The 19,078-nt window shown below is 42.5% G+C and overlaps 1 protein-coding gene across 5 annotated transcripts in view; it reads left to right on the top strand.

Moving 5' to 3' along the window:
• The first annotated feature begins 8,488 nt into the window (after window positions 1–8,488).
• The window catches only part of MSRA (methionine sulfoxide reductase A), a 268,181-nt gene continuing 257,591 nt past the window's right edge, over window positions 8,489–19,078 (top strand). The window contains exons 1-2 of one of the 5 annotated variants that reach the window (XM_038177136.2): window positions 8,489–8,628; window positions 8,945–9,033. In XM_038177136.2, coding sequence (XP_038033064.1) covers window positions 8,958–9,033 — 76 coding nt within the window. In that variant the 5' untranslated portion in view covers window positions 8,489–8,628; window positions 8,945–8,957. The other 4 variants (XM_038177137.2, XM_038177138.2, XM_038177135.2 and 1 more) reach the window with 4 other exon arrangements.

Below are 19,078 nucleotides of genomic sequence, written 5' to 3'. Positions count from 1 at the left end.
TCGAAACACTCTTTTGTGAATGAACTGTACTTTAATCCTCTTCATGACACTGTGTCTAAACTAGTCTAGCAATTCTACCCCATCTACATCTGAAAAACAGCTCCTGCACGGGGCTCATTATGGCTGTGAGATATTGGCTCACATTTGGAATATGAGTTCCTGGGGGCAAAAGAAGTGACTAAGTCCCACTGATTACCCTAGGACTTAAATATCTTGAGAGCCAACAGAATTCCAATGCCTAAGTGGCTTTGGAGATCTGAACCTGTGCCTTCATGCAGGCACTGCATAGCAATCTACTGCACGGCAATCCCAATAAAGAATGGAATTAAATAAAGCATGATAAGGATGTATGATAAGGATGATAGATAATTTATAGGTGGTCGGATATTTTTTACATATGCTGTTAATTTATTTACTTCCAAATGGAGTATTACCTGGCATTTAGTTTATTTCAAGGATGCAGAAAAAAAAAAAAAAAAAAAAAAAAAAAGGTATTTTTTGTTTAAAACTGATCGTTTCAGGGGTGTCTCAGTCCATTTTATGATGATTTCTCCAACAAAATGATCTCGGATATGCAACCTTTCCATTTGCATCAGCACCTGGGTGCTTTTGCCAGGCTGCAGCTCCCTCCCCACGAGCGCTCTCTGCAATGCAATTCAACACCCACTGCTCTCGATGGGCAAAATAAGACATATTGGGGCAGAGCCCCGACAATTTCTCATCGCCTTTAATGAAACCCCGGCTTGGTTTTACTTCCACACGCCGGGATGAGGATGCTGCTCGCCTGTCGCTGCGGCCACCCGGCGGCTTGCAGTGGGGGCAGGAGCCCACCAGGGGGCTCCGGGGGGCAGCAGCAGCCCTGGGCCAGCATCCCTGCACGGCTGGGCAGCCAAAAAGGGTCCCCAGGGGATGCTCATCTCTTCTCTCATCTTCACCGCACTCCTTCAAACAGCTCACCCAGGGTAAGCAAATAAACAGGCAGCCCCGACGACATCGGCTTTTAGCACGGCGGATAGCACCATCCATGTATTTTTAATCTTGGCCCGGGTGTTTTCTTACAAACTTCATTAATAACGGGGAGCGCTGCTGTATGGTAATATACGACAGCACTTAGAGCTTATGAAGCTCCCTTTCAGTTTTATAGCATCAGCACAGCAGGCTGTGCTGAGCACCACATGAGCACATTTATAAAAAGCTTATTACAGCGTATAGCAGGAGAGCCCTTTTTTAAAGCCCTGTATGGGGAACCAGCGCTATTAAACGTGATTATTTCCTTTAGTAAAGGCAGCGTAAACAACTCTGTCATTTGTTTTTATAAAGTCATCAGTGCCACTGCATACAAACCAGCGCCGGCTGACAAAGCCAAGGAATCTACTAGACACTGTGCAATGCATTTAGAAAACATCATCAGCCCGTGTTGACGTTGCAGAGGCCTCCGAGCATTTCCAAGGAACCACATCTCGTGAACGTGATCGATGCAGCAGCTTTCACCTTCCACTGGCAGAATTTTCCACGAAAAAAAAGCTGTAATCAATTCCATTAGCTTTTGCTTGTTTGCTTGTTTTGTTTTGTTGTGTTTTATTTTATTTTATTTTATTTATTTTATTTTATATTTTATTTTATTTTATTTTATTTTATTTTATTTTATTTTATTTTATTTTATTTTATATTTTATTGTGGAGCTTTAACTTCAGGTGAAAACAGAACCACAAAGAAAGCCCCCAATATTTAGACCAAGTGCATATCTACGCATATAAGCAACACAGGCTGCCAAAAACGCACGTCAGTTGACATGCAATACTTTTTCCACTATCTAATCTATTACAAGTCAGCCTGATAGGAAAAAAATATCCTTGCTTTATTGGTTAGAGAAGTGATGTTTTTACAGATTTTGATGATATTCTATGTTATCTGCAGAATTTAAGTGAGCCCTCCTTGTTACGGAAGATTATAATGGAAATCTAGTTATACACCATTTGTCTGCATTTGCAAGACAGATCCTATCAGTAGCTCTAGCAGAGCAGCTGCCTTAGCACAATGTTACCCTAAAGCATAAGGACAGCTTCCATGTTAGCATTGCTTATTTTTTTCCACTATCGACAATTTAAATAAGTAAAAGTCCTTAATATACTTTAGCCACTTGTATGGATTTATGTGAATGGACTTAAGACTTTCAATGATTTGGAAGAACAGAAAAAAAAGACAAGGACTTTAATAAATACTAATTTGGGTCTCAGGAATTAAAAAGGCCTTAGGAGGGAGGGAATAGAAAGACCTGGAGGACTGAGATCAACAAGGAAAATCTGGAGTGGGGAATGCAAGATACTAGTCGTGATGGGGGATATGAAGGCTAAATGAGTCAATGTGTTTTGGAATGGCTAATCAGTGGCTAATACAAGTGAAGTTTTTATGGGGTTGAAATTTGCTGTAAAATCCTGCAGTTTTTTCCTAGATAAATAAAGGAGAATAAACTTCCCTAATTCCAGTTATCAAAAAATCAAGCTTCCTATTCTAAGCTACTCACGAGGGCACCTTCTGCTGTGAGCTGAATGAAGCAAACCTCTCTGCAGAACAGGCCAGCCTATCTGCTCTGTTTTAAGATGACATAAATCTAATGAGTCTAATATCTAGATGCCCAGCTTGGATGGGATGCCACAGCTAAAGTTGGGTGATATCAGTCCCACCCAAACTTTGTGTTTCTGCCCCACCTGCAGCAGCAATTTATTTCTATCCGTAAAGCCCATCCTGCAAAAATGAGCATTCAGAGAGATAAAAACACAAAAATCCCAAAGTGAACTGTACTGAGGGTATTTATTGAGAAATCCTTTCCCAAAGTTTTACCAAGGGAAGGGCTGCGTCATGATGGTTTCTAGTGAAATCCGCGTTGAATTTTCAGATTTTAAGTAGGGAAAGATGCTAACAACAATCTAAACCAATTTGTGCAGCACAGGGCCACCAAATGTACCCAGTAATTTGTCCTCTCAGACCAGAAATTGGAATTGACCCACAGAGTATTTTGTACCACAGCTGGAAATCGTGATTTAAAAACCCCAGGGCTGAGCCTCAGCTGCTGGTAACTTCATTTAAGCCCAGTACATTTATGGAGCTGAGAGAAGCCACACCACTGAAGGAGGTATCTGCAAACTGGCCAGCTGCTAACTCTTGGGCCACCGGCTACCTGGCTGCAAAGTGTTAATTCGGTGCTGGCAGGTGGTTGCTTCACCGCAGGACATAAGCTCGGTGGTGAGAGCCAACCCTGAGCAAAGCTGTGTGGCAGCTAAAGCCTTTGACTCTTAGTGTCTGGGTAGGATTTGGGTCAGGATCCGGAGATGTTTTACGTGTCTGCATATGCACAGAGGACCTGAACTCCAAAGATGAGCAAGAGTTTTCCGTTTGATGGTCGCTGGAGTGAAAGAGCGAATAAACTGGTGATGATTTCTCAACAGAACTGCTCTGCGCACGCTGTCGTTGGTAAGACTTAATCCAACTGCTCCCACACAGGTGCCAAGAGCCCTTTGAAATGCTCTACAGTATCTGAAACATATTCATGGAGCTTAGAGATAGGACATAGGATGTCGATGAGACCAGTGCCAGGCTGGGGAAGCACCTGAAGTGCAGGTGGAGCACCCCAGGGCACTGTGCACCCACACCAAGCCCTGCACTGACCAGCTCTCCAGTGGGTATTTTGAGAGCTCATAACCCATTTCATGCAGAAACACTGATGGACAGACCCCTAAATGTATGTGTATGCATCACCTTGGCTTGTGTCACCACGTGGGTATCGCCTGTAGATGCCTCCTGAAGCTCCAGTGGAAGAAAGAGAACCAAGGCTTATGCATGCTGATAAGACTTGCAGATAGCTGGCTTGTTGCATTAGCTCTTCTTTCTGTATTTGGAAAACACACAGAACAACCTGTGTAAAGAGGCTGCTTGTGTCTTGCATTTTCACCTCCTCCCTGGCATGTGTGGTACTCTGCTCTATTAAATTGCCCATTGTTTTTGACATTCCTCTGTAAATCCCAAATCACCGCATTATTCCGAGGTACAGTGCTGATGGCTCTTCTACGTCAGTTCCATTTTTAGTGTAATTTATGTAGCTTAATCTGTATCTAAATGCTCATCTAGATCCCAAATGGAAGGCGGATGAATGACTGATTAATCTTCTCCCCTCTCTCTAGAAACCGTCTCATGTAGATTGCTTTACTGTATTATCGTCTTGGCTGTCCTTCTGGGGTAACAGATACAGCTGTTGATACAGGAATTCAGGTCTGTTGTTTCCAGAAAGAATTGGGGCACTTAAAGTCTCCATTTCCCTTGATTACACAACCTCCTGAGAAGCAGTTCATGTCTTTTTTTTTTGCTAAAATTGGGGGAGCAGCAGGTTTGTTCTGATGAAAATACGTGCTGTTTGCAGAGATTCAGTTACCTGACTGGCCACAAAATGTGATTGCAAAGAAGCAATCATGGTAGGGTTGGCGTGTTTACAGCGCTGTCATGTAGGCATCAGTTCTGAGCTCCGTGATTTGACATTTGTATCAATTACGGTGAAGAACGTGGACAGCAATTTCCAGCTGGCCCCAAAACTGCAGAAGCAATAGTGACAATGATGGGGGATTGGTGCAGGTCTACACCAATAGTTTAGACAGTGCTAATGAGGCACTGAATCCAATTTTCTATATATTTGCCATAATCTATGTATTTCTATACATTGGTAATAAATTCCTGAGAAGCCCTTGGGAATCACAGCAGGGCTCCTCGGAGGCTGAAAGGTCTAACACTGCCCTGGGATATATGAATGCAAAACCAAGCAGGAATTGGGAAACCCAATTACACCTTTACTTGCTTTGCTGTGACCCACACCAAAATTCTGTGCTAATTACTCATATCTTCACCAGACTGGGCAGATAAAAACAAAAAAAAATATAAATCAGGAAACATGTCAGCTGAAAACCCAGAGAGGATTCAGAGAAGAGCAGTGACAATAATTACAGAATGAGAAAACGTTCACTGAGATGAACTCCAACAGTCCCGTTTATCTGTCTTGAGGGATGACCAGTCTGTAGCACCACGTGTGAATAGGAAAAGCAAGAAAAGCTGGCTAGAAGAACATCTCTACGTTCTAGGAAAGATATGCTGGGATTTAACGGGAGCGGAAGCTAAGCTAAAAATAAGGTGCATATTTTTAACAGTAATTAAGCACTGAACAATCCACCAAAGTCTGTGGAGAATCTTCTATTGTGTATTTTAAATTAAAAAGAGGAAAATAAAGGTTGCTTTCCAGGAGACGCAGGTTGCAACACAAACCTGACTTCGTATTGGTTTCAAGACATGGCAAATCTTGTTACGTTGGACAAACAAATCAATGCAAAACCACAAGGGCTAGCAAATCCGACCCCAAAGGAAAGGACTATGTGTTGCATTAAAGGGCATTTATCGGAGTCCAGCATTTGCTTGTTTCAGAGCAGCAACCTCTCACGCCAAGCTTGCGGGCCTCCACCCCCAGTTTGTACAGGAGGGAAACAAGAACAAGCTGCTCAAATCCCCTCTGCCCAAGGCTGGTGATTATCAAAGCAAGTCTGACTGTTCTCCACACTATGTACCGTAAATGTCAAGTTCTGGAAAAAAAAATGTATTTCGCTTAAGATCCTAAAACTGGATGACTAGGAATCTGTGTAGAGCCCTGCCTGAAAGGACACAGGTAAGCTCACATCCTTTTTCTTGCTGTTCTCTCCCTCACATCTATCTTTTTTTCCTTTTTCACGCTGGTTTCCTGAAGGTTATCCACAGATGTTGTGAAATTGCTGTGCTGGGGATACTGTGATTATTAGACGGGGATCCAAGCACCACGTAGATACCTTAACCTAGGCTTTTTTTTCTGCTTTTCAACACTTCTTGATTCAATCTCTGTGTTGGCATATATAAAGTCTATGTTTAAATGCGAAGCACACGACATCACAGATACAAATACATCAGTTTCTGTTGCATGTTTAGACAGGCAAATGCTTATCCAGAAAACTTTAAAAAGTTAGGGTGTGATTTTTACTCTCCCACACAGATCTTAACCCCTGGAACAATAAAAGGGAATAGTCCACGTTTTCCTGAAATGTAAGGAAATGTAATTTTTATTGAATTAAAAAAGTATTCTGTTTCCACCGAGCGAAGAAGCACAAAGCACTTCTGTAAACCAGCAGTTTTTGTTAAGTGGCATCATGGCTTATTACTATTTAATACTTGGGATCCAGTTACGAAGCAGGAACACAGTGTGTGAAGTGCCATACAAACACGGAATGAAAGGCTGCTTCCTGCCTGTAATAGCTGTAATTGAAATGCATCAACAGCCCTGCTATCTGTCACTGCTCTAACCACTGTTTTGGAGTCCCACCGCCAATCTCTTAGTGCCCTGCTCTGCTGTTGTCAGCCTCACAAATGAGGCAGCTGAATGCAATGGGTGACAAAGCAATTTTTTCCTGTAAGAATTAATGTAACCGAAAGAACACCTATGATTTAAGACACAATTTAAATCACGGGGGACAGCATACACGGTGTGGAAGATCACCGGGAAGTGAGTGGAGATGCTGGCTTTTCAGCTGCTGGCCTTTCAGAGCGCATCAGGGCTCTGAAATGTTTTTAACCACTTCATCTGCAAGACCGAATCGCCCAAACATTAGTCTGTTTTTCTGTCCTTCACCTCTGGTTGACCTTGGTACATGCAAGGAAGATGGCAATGAAAATGGAACCATTCACAGAGGCAGCAGGAATGCTCTCAGTAAATGATTCAGGTTGAACATTCAGCCTCACCAGTAGAAATATTAACTCTTAGGGGAAAAACTGCATCGCTGTCCATCATAACATTAACTGCTGAATTTTTTAGAAACATGCTCTTGGCAGCCAGTGGAGTGAGTATAGATATATGTGGTGAACTGAAGAAATGGAAATAAAAGTGGAAGAAGAGTTTTTCACTACCAGTCTGTATAAAAAGTGGATGTCATCATTGCTAGAGGCTTCTTATGAAGGAAGCAAGAGTTGGAAATCATCAACATTAATATTATAAATGAGAAAACAGTCATTAGGTGAATATGTTTCAAATTAAATCCACACTTTATTATTGAGCATTCCACTTAGTAACTTGTATTATTCAAAATATCAGTTATGTACTGTATGCATCTCTATATTCGCTCCTTTATTTAACAGATTTTTTTCTGGTTATTGCATTTTTTAGAAGTCACTTGAGGGCCTCTCTGGCCTTTTCTCATTGATCTAACTGTATCTATCCCTCCTTACATATATACAGAAAAAATGGACTGCAGTCGTGGGACTACTTGTGCTCAGAGGATGTTGTTTGCCTTTCATGTAGAGGAACAATGGTGAACCTGAAGACAGAGAGGACAGCTCGTCTCTCAGGTTCCCATGTGAGCTTTTCATTTTACGGGAAGCCTGGCTCCTACAACATGGATTTCCTGCTTCTCCAGATTCTTTTGTGAGCATCTGGGAATTCTTAATATTGCTGTAAATACACAATTCCTTTATAAATCTGAATAATTTGTCTCTCAAGAGTATATCCTTGTGAATTCCAGTTTGATTAGGAGCTGAATAGAACTGCATTCCTTTGTCATAGAGTATTTTTGAGAAAATTATCTGGCCTCCCTCTCATAGGCTAGGCATCAGTCTGTCATTTCATCACATTTTCTCCTATTCAGCCAACAATCCAACTTCTTCAGGCCACTCCAGATGAATTTTGTATTGAATTACTCATTTCCTTTCTATAACCTCTGCGTCCCATCCATGCATTATCTTTTCCCTTGCTCTGAAATCACTGTGCAAGACTCCTGTCTAGTTCACAAACCTTCTTTGCATTCTACAGTTTTTCTAAGAAATTCTTTTCTATTGACCATGACTTTACGAACAGATTGAGCTTCAACTGTCTCAAAAACAAAACACCATTGTTCTAGCTTCTATATGTCTTCTGTGTTAAAAACCCATACTGGTTGATGGCTTATCTTCGATGTGCAGTGTGTTATCACTCCCCAAAATATGGTGGCTATTTTCTACAAGTACTTACACTCCGTTCACTTGTTGTTTCTGTATTTTTATTGCAAACATACATACAGACACTGGTATCTGGAGATGCATCACTTAGAGAACCTTCTCATACATATAAACTCTGCATGATTGACATGAAGCAGTGCATTGGCTAAACTTAATAGAAGGGGTTGCTACATATATCCATAAACTCTGGGAAAAAAAAAAAGAGATTATTACAGAATAGGTCATATTACTGCATGAGGAACCTGTGTAGTACATTTTCCTGAGTATGTTTGCACACTTCTCTTTCCCCTGGCCCAACTGGGGGTCACAGGCAAAAACCCAGAGGGCGGTTGTGGTGCATTGGCATACTCCAAGAGGAGCAGGCATATAAAAAAAAAAATAAACCTGAAGCAGCCCTCTTGCATAAACACCATGTATTAAGTGCCCAGAGAGACCAAGCAGCACATCCCACGGGTGTTTAGGCAGCTCAGAGCAAAAGGCCAGGGCCAAAGTGCAGCGGGCAGAGCTAACCAGGAGTCGAGCCCTCACAGCACACGCCTCCAGAGCGCTGCCAGCACCCTTCAGAGCACCCAAGGGACACCCGTGAGTGACAGGAGACGGCGCTGCCCCCCTCAGAGCTCTCAGCACACCAAGGCCGGGCGGGGGGCATCCCCTCAGGGCACGGTGCCCTCGGCGGCTCGGCAGGGGGCGATCCTCGCACCTCGCCGCCTCACGCCCGCCATTTTCTTCTTCTTCCTCCTCCTCCTCCTCCTCCTTCTCCCGCCGGTCCCAACGGTCCGCGCGCGCCGCTCCCCGCCCCGCCGCCATCACCCCCCCCCCCCATCCCAAAACGACTCCCTTCGGGGGCGATGCCAACGGCGCCGCGACGCCCCCTCTTCCTCCTCTTCCTCCTCCGCAGCTCCACCTTCAGCATGGGCGAATCGACCTCCCGGCTGCCCCTCGAGGGAGAAGCGCTCCCCGGCAGGAGCCAGCGCGTCCCGGTGGCAGGTAATGGCGACCCCCCCCCACCTCCATCTCTGCCCCTCAGCCCCTGAGGCGGCCCCGGCTCCCTCAGGCGGCCCCGCGCATGCGCGCTGAGGCGGGACGAGGGCGGGGAGGGAGGGAAAATGGCGGGCGCCGCCTCACAGCCGTGTGGGAGGAGCGGGCGGGACGCCCTGGGAGGGGATTTGTGTTCGTCATGGCGTTTCCTGGGTGGGCTCGGGGTGAGAAAAGCAGCTAATCGATTGGTGGAGCGGCCGACGAGGCTGGTTTTCGTTTGTCCATACGTGGGTTTTGTGGTTAATTTTTGCCTAGGGGGTTTAAAAACATTACCTAACCCTTCACGTCTCTGTTACACAATACTTCATAACGGCATCAAAACACGGTGTGGGTGTGCCAACCCGAGTGTTTGGAAAACTGAACTTCTTAAAAGATAATTCGGTGGTTTTGCAATGTTCCTCCCTTCATTTTGCGTAAATGAGAGGTGTCAGGTAAGCAAAGCAGCAACCTCGAGTTAAGGAGCTGATTTTGCCTTCTGTCAGCTGTCCTAGGAACAGAAAACATCGCAACATCATCATCACTGCTAAATAGGAGTCCAAGTGGCACCCGCATGCTGCAGTATTTGTGATCATTACTCCCTTTCACAAGGCAGTTTTCAGAAGTATTTTCATGCCAGGCATCCAAGGTCTTTCATGAAACCTGTAAACTTAGGAAAAAAAATAAACACATTAAGGTCCGTAAGTGCTGGAGGGAGAATTATAAACGTCTGATGGTGTAATCTGAGTGGAAAGAGTGCTCAAGAGCATAGAAAAACACTGGATTGTACAGGTGCTTGGTAAAATCCTGGAGGTGGCAAGAAGGTGATGGTGAAAATAAAGGCAGCAGAAAGAATATTAAGTCTGATGTGGAGAAGTTGTAGTCAAAGGGGTACAGAGGAGGGCTGATGTCTTCAGGGCAGTGAACTTTAGAGATAATACTAAGAGTTGTGTATTGGGTGGATTAAATTGGCACCTTCCTGTTGCTTATTGATAAAAACCTGGATAAAAGATGATGCTAAATCCTGTTTATGCTTTTTAACTCCATAGATAGAATACTTTTGTGCTGTTATACAAAAATGTTCTCAATAAAGCCAATTACAATTTTTTTTGGCATTTTTATTCTATGACTAAGCATGGTATTATGTACTTAATAACAGCTTGGAGCTCCAACGAATTGCAAAAGTTAAAATAACTACTTTGCGAAAAGAATGGCAAGTTAAATTTTAAACATCATGTAACATTTTCTCAGAAATATTTCCCTGTTTAAAGTGTTTTTAGACTGTGGGTCTGGAGAAACGTTTACTGAAAGGGATCTTCAGTCCAGCTGCTGTTCCAGTGCTGCTCTGGCTTCTAGTGAGCGTTTCCATATATCTGATGTGATCCAAGACACATTTAGTGGTGCTTCCATTTCTGACTGTTTCACCTGCTGAAACAAGCCCAGTTTGTGTGCTGTAGGCTGCTGACCAACTCAACTATTGACCTTGCAGACCTCCTCCAGTCCATTAACAACGCTTTTCAGAGTGGACCCACAACCAGTTAGAGTATTCCAGGTGAATTCTTCCCAGTACAGCATAGAAGAGAATACTTCTTCCTCATTTTGCTATCATCTATGCTCCTTGTAATGCAGCCCAATACAGTTAGCTTTATTTGCAATGAGAGCACATTGCTGGTTCATATTTAACCTGGCGTCCAGCATAATCCCAAGTCCTTTCCAGCAGGGCTGAGATTATTTTGCAGCAGTGCAGAACCTGTACTTCTCATTGCTGACCTTCATGTGGTTTCTGTTGGCATAAACCTGAAAATTTTCAAGGGCTCATTAGGCTGAAGGTCTGTTGTTTGGCATGTCCACTCTCACCTTCAGTTTAATGTCATCCTCAAACTTGCTGAATGTGTTTTCTGTCACATCATTCATGTTCTTGTTTAAGGTATTGAATGATATTGGCCCCAGCATCAGCCCCTGGCATAACCTGCTACACACGAGAAATCAAGATATTGATCACTGCCTTTTGATTTTGGTGATCCTGACAGTTTTTGACGTGTCTAGTGTCTAGCAATCTGTTCTTCGAGCCTGTACTTTCACAGTTTCCAAATGCATATACTGTAAGAGATGGTGTCAGAAGCCCTGCTAAAGTCAACGTGTGTTACATCCACTGCTTTGCCCTAATCTGCATAGCTGTCATTGAATTGTGAAAGGCAGCCTGGCTTGTCAAGCATGATTTACCTTTGGTAAATGTGTTGACTATTCCCAATTGCTTTCTTGTTCTCTTTGTATTGGGAAATGGTTTCTAAGAGGACACACTCCACAATCTTTTCTGTGGCTGAGCTGAGGCTGACCAGCATCTAGTTCCTCAATCCTCTTTTTGCTTTCCTTAAAAACGGCTGTTTCTAGTCATCAGCAATCTCTCCCAGTCACCTAGATTTTTCTAGATACTACCCTATATCTGTCACAGTGCTGTGACAGTCACAGCAGTGAGTTTGCTCCACAACCTTGGACAAACTTCATGTGGCTCCTTGGATCTGAACACCTTTAGCTTCTTGAAGTAGTCATAAGCTGTCTTCCCCCCACATTGTTTGCTGCTCTCCTGTCCATGCTGGTGCATGCAGAGGTTTTGGAACAGTCTTTGTGAAGAAGCAAAAGTAGTGTTGAGTACTTCAGTCTTTCATACTACTTCTAGGTTGCCTTCTGTAGTCATTAATGCACCTATTATTTTTTCTTTTTTCAACTGTCATTTTTGTGGATTTGTTTCGTATTGCTGTTTATGTCCATAGTTAGTTTTAACTCCAGCTTTGGCCTTTTAGATTTCATGTCTAGAAGCCTAAGAAATGCTCTTCTGTCCTTCCTTTGTTGCTTGTTATTGTTTCTACTTCGTGCATGCTCTCTCTTAGTGTTTTACTTCACTAAGAAGTTATGTGCTTCTGATGAAGTTCCCATTTTTCCTCCGTGCTGCTTTATTCCTTAACTCTCGTAGAAACTTTTCAGCAAAAACCAGACAGCTCTGGAGGGCACCTTCTCCCTTTGGCAGCCTTGCAGGGCCTTCTACATAGCGATTACCTAAATAAGCCAGAATCTGCTCTTTCAAAGTCCAAAATGCTAAATCTGCTGTTTGCCTTTCCAGCCTTCCTTTGGATCCTGAACTCCATCATCTTGTGGTCGCTGCAACTCTCGGCCACCTATGGCTGCACTGCTGCCAGTTCTTCCCCGCTTATAAACAGCCAGTCAAGTAAAACATTATCCTTGGTTGGTCCTTCTGGCATTTTTGTTAGGAAATTGATTCCAGTGCAGGTTCCAGAATTGCTTGCACAACTTGGTGTTACAGTCCCAGCAGATGTCTGGGAACTGAGGTCTCCCAGGGGGATGAGGGCCTGCAGTCTGGAGACTTGTGCTGGCTCATTGCGGACTTCCCTCCTCTTGGTCAGCAGCTCTGTAGTGGACCCCAGGCCACACCATCTCCAGTGTTTCCTTCCCCCCTGATCTTGACACAGAGACACTCAACAGACGTGACTACATTCACCCTGGAGCTCTTTCCTGCAGGGTGCAGCTCCCCATCCTAGACTGCTGTGCTAACCCTTCCTGCGAACCCCGTTCCTATCCATGACACTGCTCAAGCTGCGTGTGCTGCGCCACGTCTCCAATTCCGATCACATCTTAGGTCTGTGACCACAGTTGGGCATCCAAGTTGTCTTATTTATGAGCCAAACTTTGCCTTAGTGTATGGACACTCAAGGAAAACATCTGTCAGACATTTCTATGAAGCAGGAACCAGCAGTGGTCCTAATCCAGTGACCTGAGGTGTCCATTGTGTTCAGCGTGATAAGGATCTAGATGAAGAGTTGCAGCCCCTTGACCATGCATTCCCTTTGAAGATGTTGTTGTTTTGTTCCTCCTCCCTCATTCGTTATAGCTTGTTCACCCCACTGCTGCTATCCCCGTGGAGAAGGTTGTGTTGCACCTCCTTGCACATCTTGGTCCTGATGCACCAAGTTCCTGCTTCCTTGTAGGTGTCTGATGGGCATGGATGCTTTCTGCCCCTCAGTGGGATTTGTTGTTTTGGGGGAACCTCTCAGCTGAGGGTTCCTGCTTGCTGTTTACAAACCTTGTGAGTGCAGAGAGTGGCTCAGGCTGTGCTGCAGCCCAAACCAGAGGAAAAAAAAAAGCCAAGTGACAGCTTCAGCTTGGAAATTGCATTTAATCCAGCCTTGCAAAAAGCTGCATGGCATTCCTTTCTCTTTAAGTTGCTGACCACAGGGTTATGTGAGACTTGACCTTGTCTGCCTTGTTTTTTTGTGTTGTTACTTATTTAGGGTCTGAGTCTAAGCAAATTATGGAGTTAAACCTTTGCTATGACGTGAAATTCTGTGAAGTGACTGGAAGTAGCTGGTTTGTGATTCAGTTTGTAACAGTGAGGGAAAGTTTGATAAAATACTGTGCTGTGAGTTGAAAACAATGCAAACGGTAGTAAACCTCACTTTTTTTTTGTAATGTAGTTGGATTTATCTGATCTTCAACAAATTTCATAATCTGGGAACGATGTTGTGCCTTTTCTTTCCTTGCAGTTGAGCTGCTGCATTCGTTTTTTGAAAATTATGCCTTTCATATGATTTCTGTATAGTGGCGCAGTACGATGTCATGTTCCATAGTAAAATTGCGTATTATTTATTGCTTCTGCCTTTCTCGTAGAACCACAGTTTTCAGAATTAATTCTAGTTGCAATGTCATTGAAACATTTTTACGTTTTGGTGAGTACGTATTGTTCAGTTTATTTAATTGGCTGTTTTATTGTATGATAGGGGTAGGAGCACTAGTCAAGGAGCCCTGATAATGCAGAGGGAACCCCCTGTGTGAGACATCATGTAATCCTATACATATATATGCACACAGCTTTTTTCCTCAGCTACGTAGCCTGAGATAGCAGAATATTGTTTTAATTTAAAGGAATATTTTGTCCTACTGATCCCAGTGAGTACCACCAGGAAATATTTTCTTCCTGGTCTCAGCCGTGCTCCTTGCAGAGACACTCAGGTACATCTGGGGTGGGTTAACTTTCCTGAGGCAGTAAAGGTACAACTCAGGGGGTAGACAGCCTTTCAATTATGTAAAGCTGTTAAAACTTCTAGCTTTATATTTGTAGATTAATAGAGCGATAATTACACATTTTGGGGGAGGTGATTGTGAACTTCAGTCTGACCTGCATAAAAAAGAGCACAACATTTCCATGAATTAATTCTTACTCAAATCAGATCATGCTCTTTAGAGAAAATGTCCTTTGACAGAGAACCCACTGCAAAATTTCATAAATTGCTCCAATGTTTCTTAACTCTCTCCATGAGAAAATGTGTATTTTGATTTAGTTTCTTTGTCTGATCTTGCAGCTATTGACACTTATGACAGTTTTCTTCATGGGATGAAAGGAATGATAGTAGGTTTTCCTGAATTACATTTAGATGGTAATTAAATTGCTGGTCAACCTATTAAAAAAACCAAACCAAACCAAAACAAAAAAAAAACCACAAAACATAAAGACTTAATCAGACATAAACCAAGCAAAATAAACTCTATTCTCTCAGCAAAAGACATGTTTTTTTTTTTTTTTTTTTTTTTGTCCTCTGTTCAATCTTGTTTCTTTTTCTTAAACTGTCATCACTTAGTTAACATCTTCCTTGACTTGTCACTATCAGCAGCAGTGACAAAAGATTTTAGTAGCGCTAGTGTTGGTGTCAGCTGCAGTCTTGTTACTACCCAATATTTTCCTGTTTGCATATCAAAGGATAACTTATATTTGAGAGCAAAACATTGCTCTAGGAGCTCTGTGTACCTAAGAATTTTTAAAGTCATTGGTACGGTGTATGATTCTGTTATTAACTGTTTAACTCCAAGCCTGTTTATTTTACGTAAAATAAAGAGGTGGAGCAAGACTCTTGTAGCTGTAGAGAGAGCTGATATGCAGGAAATTCCATTTAAACTTAAGAAGAAAACTTTTTTGTTTCGATTTTCTCCAGGGTGAGCAGAGATAGGTCATTCTGGTAGACCTCTTGGTGGATGTACTGAAGTTTTACAGCAGAGATCACTTTCTCTTCCTTCAGAGACACACTTCTTCGCATTACATTTCTGCACAGCATGGACAGGTATTTTATGGGAACTGCTTTGCTCTTCTTGTTCTGTTCCCTGCCTCTGGAAACATCATGTGGTTTTCAAAGGATTTAGACAGATTGGATTTCACCCTAATTGACTCTACATGCATGAAGGATAGTAGATCTTACATTCTTAAGTTTACTTCATGAGAGGTTTTTAAATGAGATGATATATCCTATCAGGACCCATTTAGTTGATTTCTAATACAGCATTTAGTTGGAGATCTTTTAAAGGTTTATAGTTCTTGAACAGTAAAAATGAATAAACATTCAGAAGCAGAATTAGCCCTTTGGATTAGTTGCTTCTATACCTGTTTGCTTTAGAGGGATCAGTCCGCACTAAACTTTTTTTTTTACTGTTCTTTAAACACAAAGCAAATTATTGGGGTCCAACTGGTTCTGGTGGTCTGGATGCCATTGCCAGCACCAGGAGGTGGCCAGCAGGACTGCCTGTGGCAATGGGCTAAGGATGAAAGTTGTGATTTCTCACTCATGTTTATGGCCTGGTGGGAAGCCCTCCTGGTGGAACTCAATCCCTGTGGACGTGGCCATGGGATCATCCAGTCATGTTCTCAGCAGCCAGTGAATCTGTCGTCATTAAAGTTTAAATTGTGCTGAGTTATAACGATAGAAGGGCGCTGCACTGGTAAAGCGTGCTGGAAATCACTGATCATCAACTCTCTTACTAATAAGTCATCAATACTTTTCTACCAAGGGTGAGTGGCAAAAGGGAGACCAGCTGAATGGGACAGCCTGATCCCTTGCTGCTTGTCAATTAACATGTCATGGAAATGTCCATGTTTCTGTAACCTATTTGTCCTGTCCAGCATTACAGAAAAAATCTGGTACCTTATGCTTACTGATTGCCTAAATATGTATGTGCTGTTTGAGAAGTTTTAAACAGATTCTCCCCGATGTTCTGACCGTTTGCCGAATTGTGTAAGACACAAGATTTTGCAATAGAATTGCAAACTCAAATGTAAGTTTAAGGTTTTTTAGGATGGTTTTCAGTAAAATAGAAGGAACAAACTGAAAAACATTAGAAGTTTTTTCCTTTAATGATTTATAATGTTTTTTAAACATGGGCAAATATAACACTTATTTGTGGATGCAAATTTGATACCAGTGTACTTTAGACTGAAGGTCTCAAATTCTTCAGCTTTAGACTGAAAGTCTGAAATAGAGAATATTGAGTGAGATTATGCCATAGAACAAAGACTACTAGAGAAATAGAGTTTCTCTTAAGGTTTAGAAAGATTAATTTCATTATGTTTTTTCCACCACTTCATTTACATGATACAGTGTCTTATATAAAGAACTAATTGGTTACCTGTTTTTGCTGAAATTTGGAAGGAATGTGGGTTAAAAATAATGAGATCTGGCTTCCACTGAAGTATAGTTCAGGACCATGTTGAGTAACAATGTTGGATGTGGTCTAGCATTTCTCAATTTCAATTTACCTTTCTTATTCAGAAGGGTTAATTACTTATTTCTTCATTGTAAGAAACAATCTTTGCCTCAAATATGCTCAAGCCATCGATTTCCATAAATTATTAAATTTCATTACAGTTCCACTCCTTATGCCAAGATTCAAATCAGAAAGGATGTAAAGCAGAGCATGCTTCCTCGTGGAAGCACCCAACAGCAGGTTATTATCTGAAAGACAACTTCTGAAATTTGGGGTTACCACTTCTTTACAGGTAGACATGGGATGAATTTGCTTGGAAATTCTGGATGTAATATCGTGCCATGGCTTTTTCTCTTTTCTCTTTCCTTTTTTTAATCTTTTTTTCTCTTCGTTAGGCATTTATGGCTAAACAGCTTGCGTGCAGGCCAAGTGTTCAGCTATAAATATTGTACTGTCATGGGGAAAACAGGAATTACTTTTTAACCACCCATTGCATTTGCATTTTGGAAGGTGTTGCAAGGAGAAGCAAAGGTTAAGTCAATCTAAAGGGATTTTTGTTTTGTTTTGTTTGCATGTGCTTCTTGCTCTTGGCAGCTGGAAAGCAACAACAACAACAAAAAAGAAGTTAGCATGCACACACAATGCTCGATAGATTAAAAACATTCAGCAAATATGTTTACAGAGCTGCACATCCAGCTGTCAAACGGTGCTCCCAAGACAACGCCGCCCTGATGAAAAAACCCCACGCTTCCTTATCACCTCTACCTACACCACAGCATGAAGGGCTACGTCATTCATCAGTGAGCCCTCCAAAAAAAAAAAAGAAGAAGAAAAATAAAAAAAAAAATAAAAAAATCCCTTGCCATGTCCCTGGAGCTTCTTGCTGGCTACTTAGCATGCTTCTCACGGGCGGCCGCGCGTCGACACGAAGCGGCGCCGCACAAAGCGGCACCCCCAGGACTGCGGCGGGGCTGGTGCGCAGGAAGCTCTCCCCAGGGTTTCTCCTGGCAACAGCGCGGGTTGCTGGGAGACAGAATTACTGAAATGGGAGAAACTTTCCCCAACTGGCAGCCTCTTGAATGCAAATCAGGCTTGAAGGAGACTCCTCGTGCCGATAACCGCAATTTCCCTCGCTGAAATGAAAAATGAATCCAGAGGTTCGTTATGCAGGGGATTATGCGTGATGCCACTCTGAGGAATCACTCAAAGTTGTGTAATAAAAGCGGATAATTATTTCTAGGGAAAGGTAGTGGCATGGTACATGGGATTCAATAGCTTCTCGTTGCTGCTACGAGCTGCTCTAGCTTCTCGTTACATCCCTACATTGAGAAGGGATATAACGTGTGAATTTGCTATATTTGCGTCGTTAAATAAACCTGTCAGAAGCATGACACTTGTATTTGCATGGGTTATTTTTTCATGTTTTTCACTATTCACAAAGAAATATACAATATTATTGTGTGAAGCCTGGGATACTTCAAACTCCTTTAGCTAATTGTGGCCATTTTATCTTCAATGCAATTTTTGCACGAATGACATTGACCTGACATTTTGCTAATGTTGTGACTTCGGAAAAATGGGTGGTGGAGAGAAGCATCTCACTGTCTTCACTTGCCTTCATGCTATGGTTTAAAACCTTTTGCACTTAGATGCTAAAGATCCATGGAGCCCAGCTGTGTCTTCAGTAGTGTGTGTGTGATTTGGATAAACACATTTTCTTCTTTTTAAATAAGGTGTGTGGCTGACTTCGCCATAGTCACAGTAGCACAAAGTTAGCATATATGGGGAAGACTAAGTTGGTTTTAAATAATGGGCTGTCGTGGCTATTCATGTAGAAGTAGGCATTGCTAAAACAGTGCTTATCACAGGTAGAGGCACAGGATTGGGCTGCCCACTCCTGCTTCTCTTTCCATATCAGAAAGAGGAACATGGGGGAAAGCTCGTGGTTTGGCTCTACGTGGCACCAAGTACACAGCGGAGACAGAGCACTGGAAGGGACAGTTGGGATCATTGATATGGTGGATATCAAAAGACGTCACAACCAGGTGAACAGCATCCCCAAAATGCCTCTTTCATCCCTTTCATCCCACAGCCACTGATGGGGTGAGTCCTGCCTTCGCTGGCTCAGGCATCCAGGCAGTGCACGCTGGGCACAATGGGCCCATTGGCTTGTGTTTCATCAGTGTAACGTTATTTAAAATCAACATAGACTATTTAAAATGTTTTAATGTTGACCCTCCTATTTATTGCTCTTTTTGTCCCTTTGTTTATTGTGTCTGCCTAGTCATTTAGCACCTCTCTTTTCTGTCATTTCCTTAATGAGAGAAACTTGTCACATGCCTTTGCATCCCGTGCTCTGTTAAAGAGTAAAGCTATTTTTAATATCTTCTGTAAAATAGGTCACTTTTCAAAAAAATATAATTACACTTTTCAACATGGTTGAGCCGTGTTTATATATGGCATTCTTAAAGCAAAGGGT

This window comes from Anas platyrhynchos, chromosome 3 (assembly GCF_047663525.1).
Source record: "Anas platyrhynchos isolate ZD024472 breed Pekin duck chromosome 3, IASCAAS_PekinDuck_T2T, whole genome shotgun sequence".
NCBI classification, from domain to species: domain Eukaryota; kingdom Metazoa; phylum Chordata; class Aves; order Anseriformes; family Anatidae; genus Anas; species Anas platyrhynchos.
Note: the sequence above shows the minus strand (reverse complement) of the source record. Positions and strands in the feature narration are given on the sequence as shown.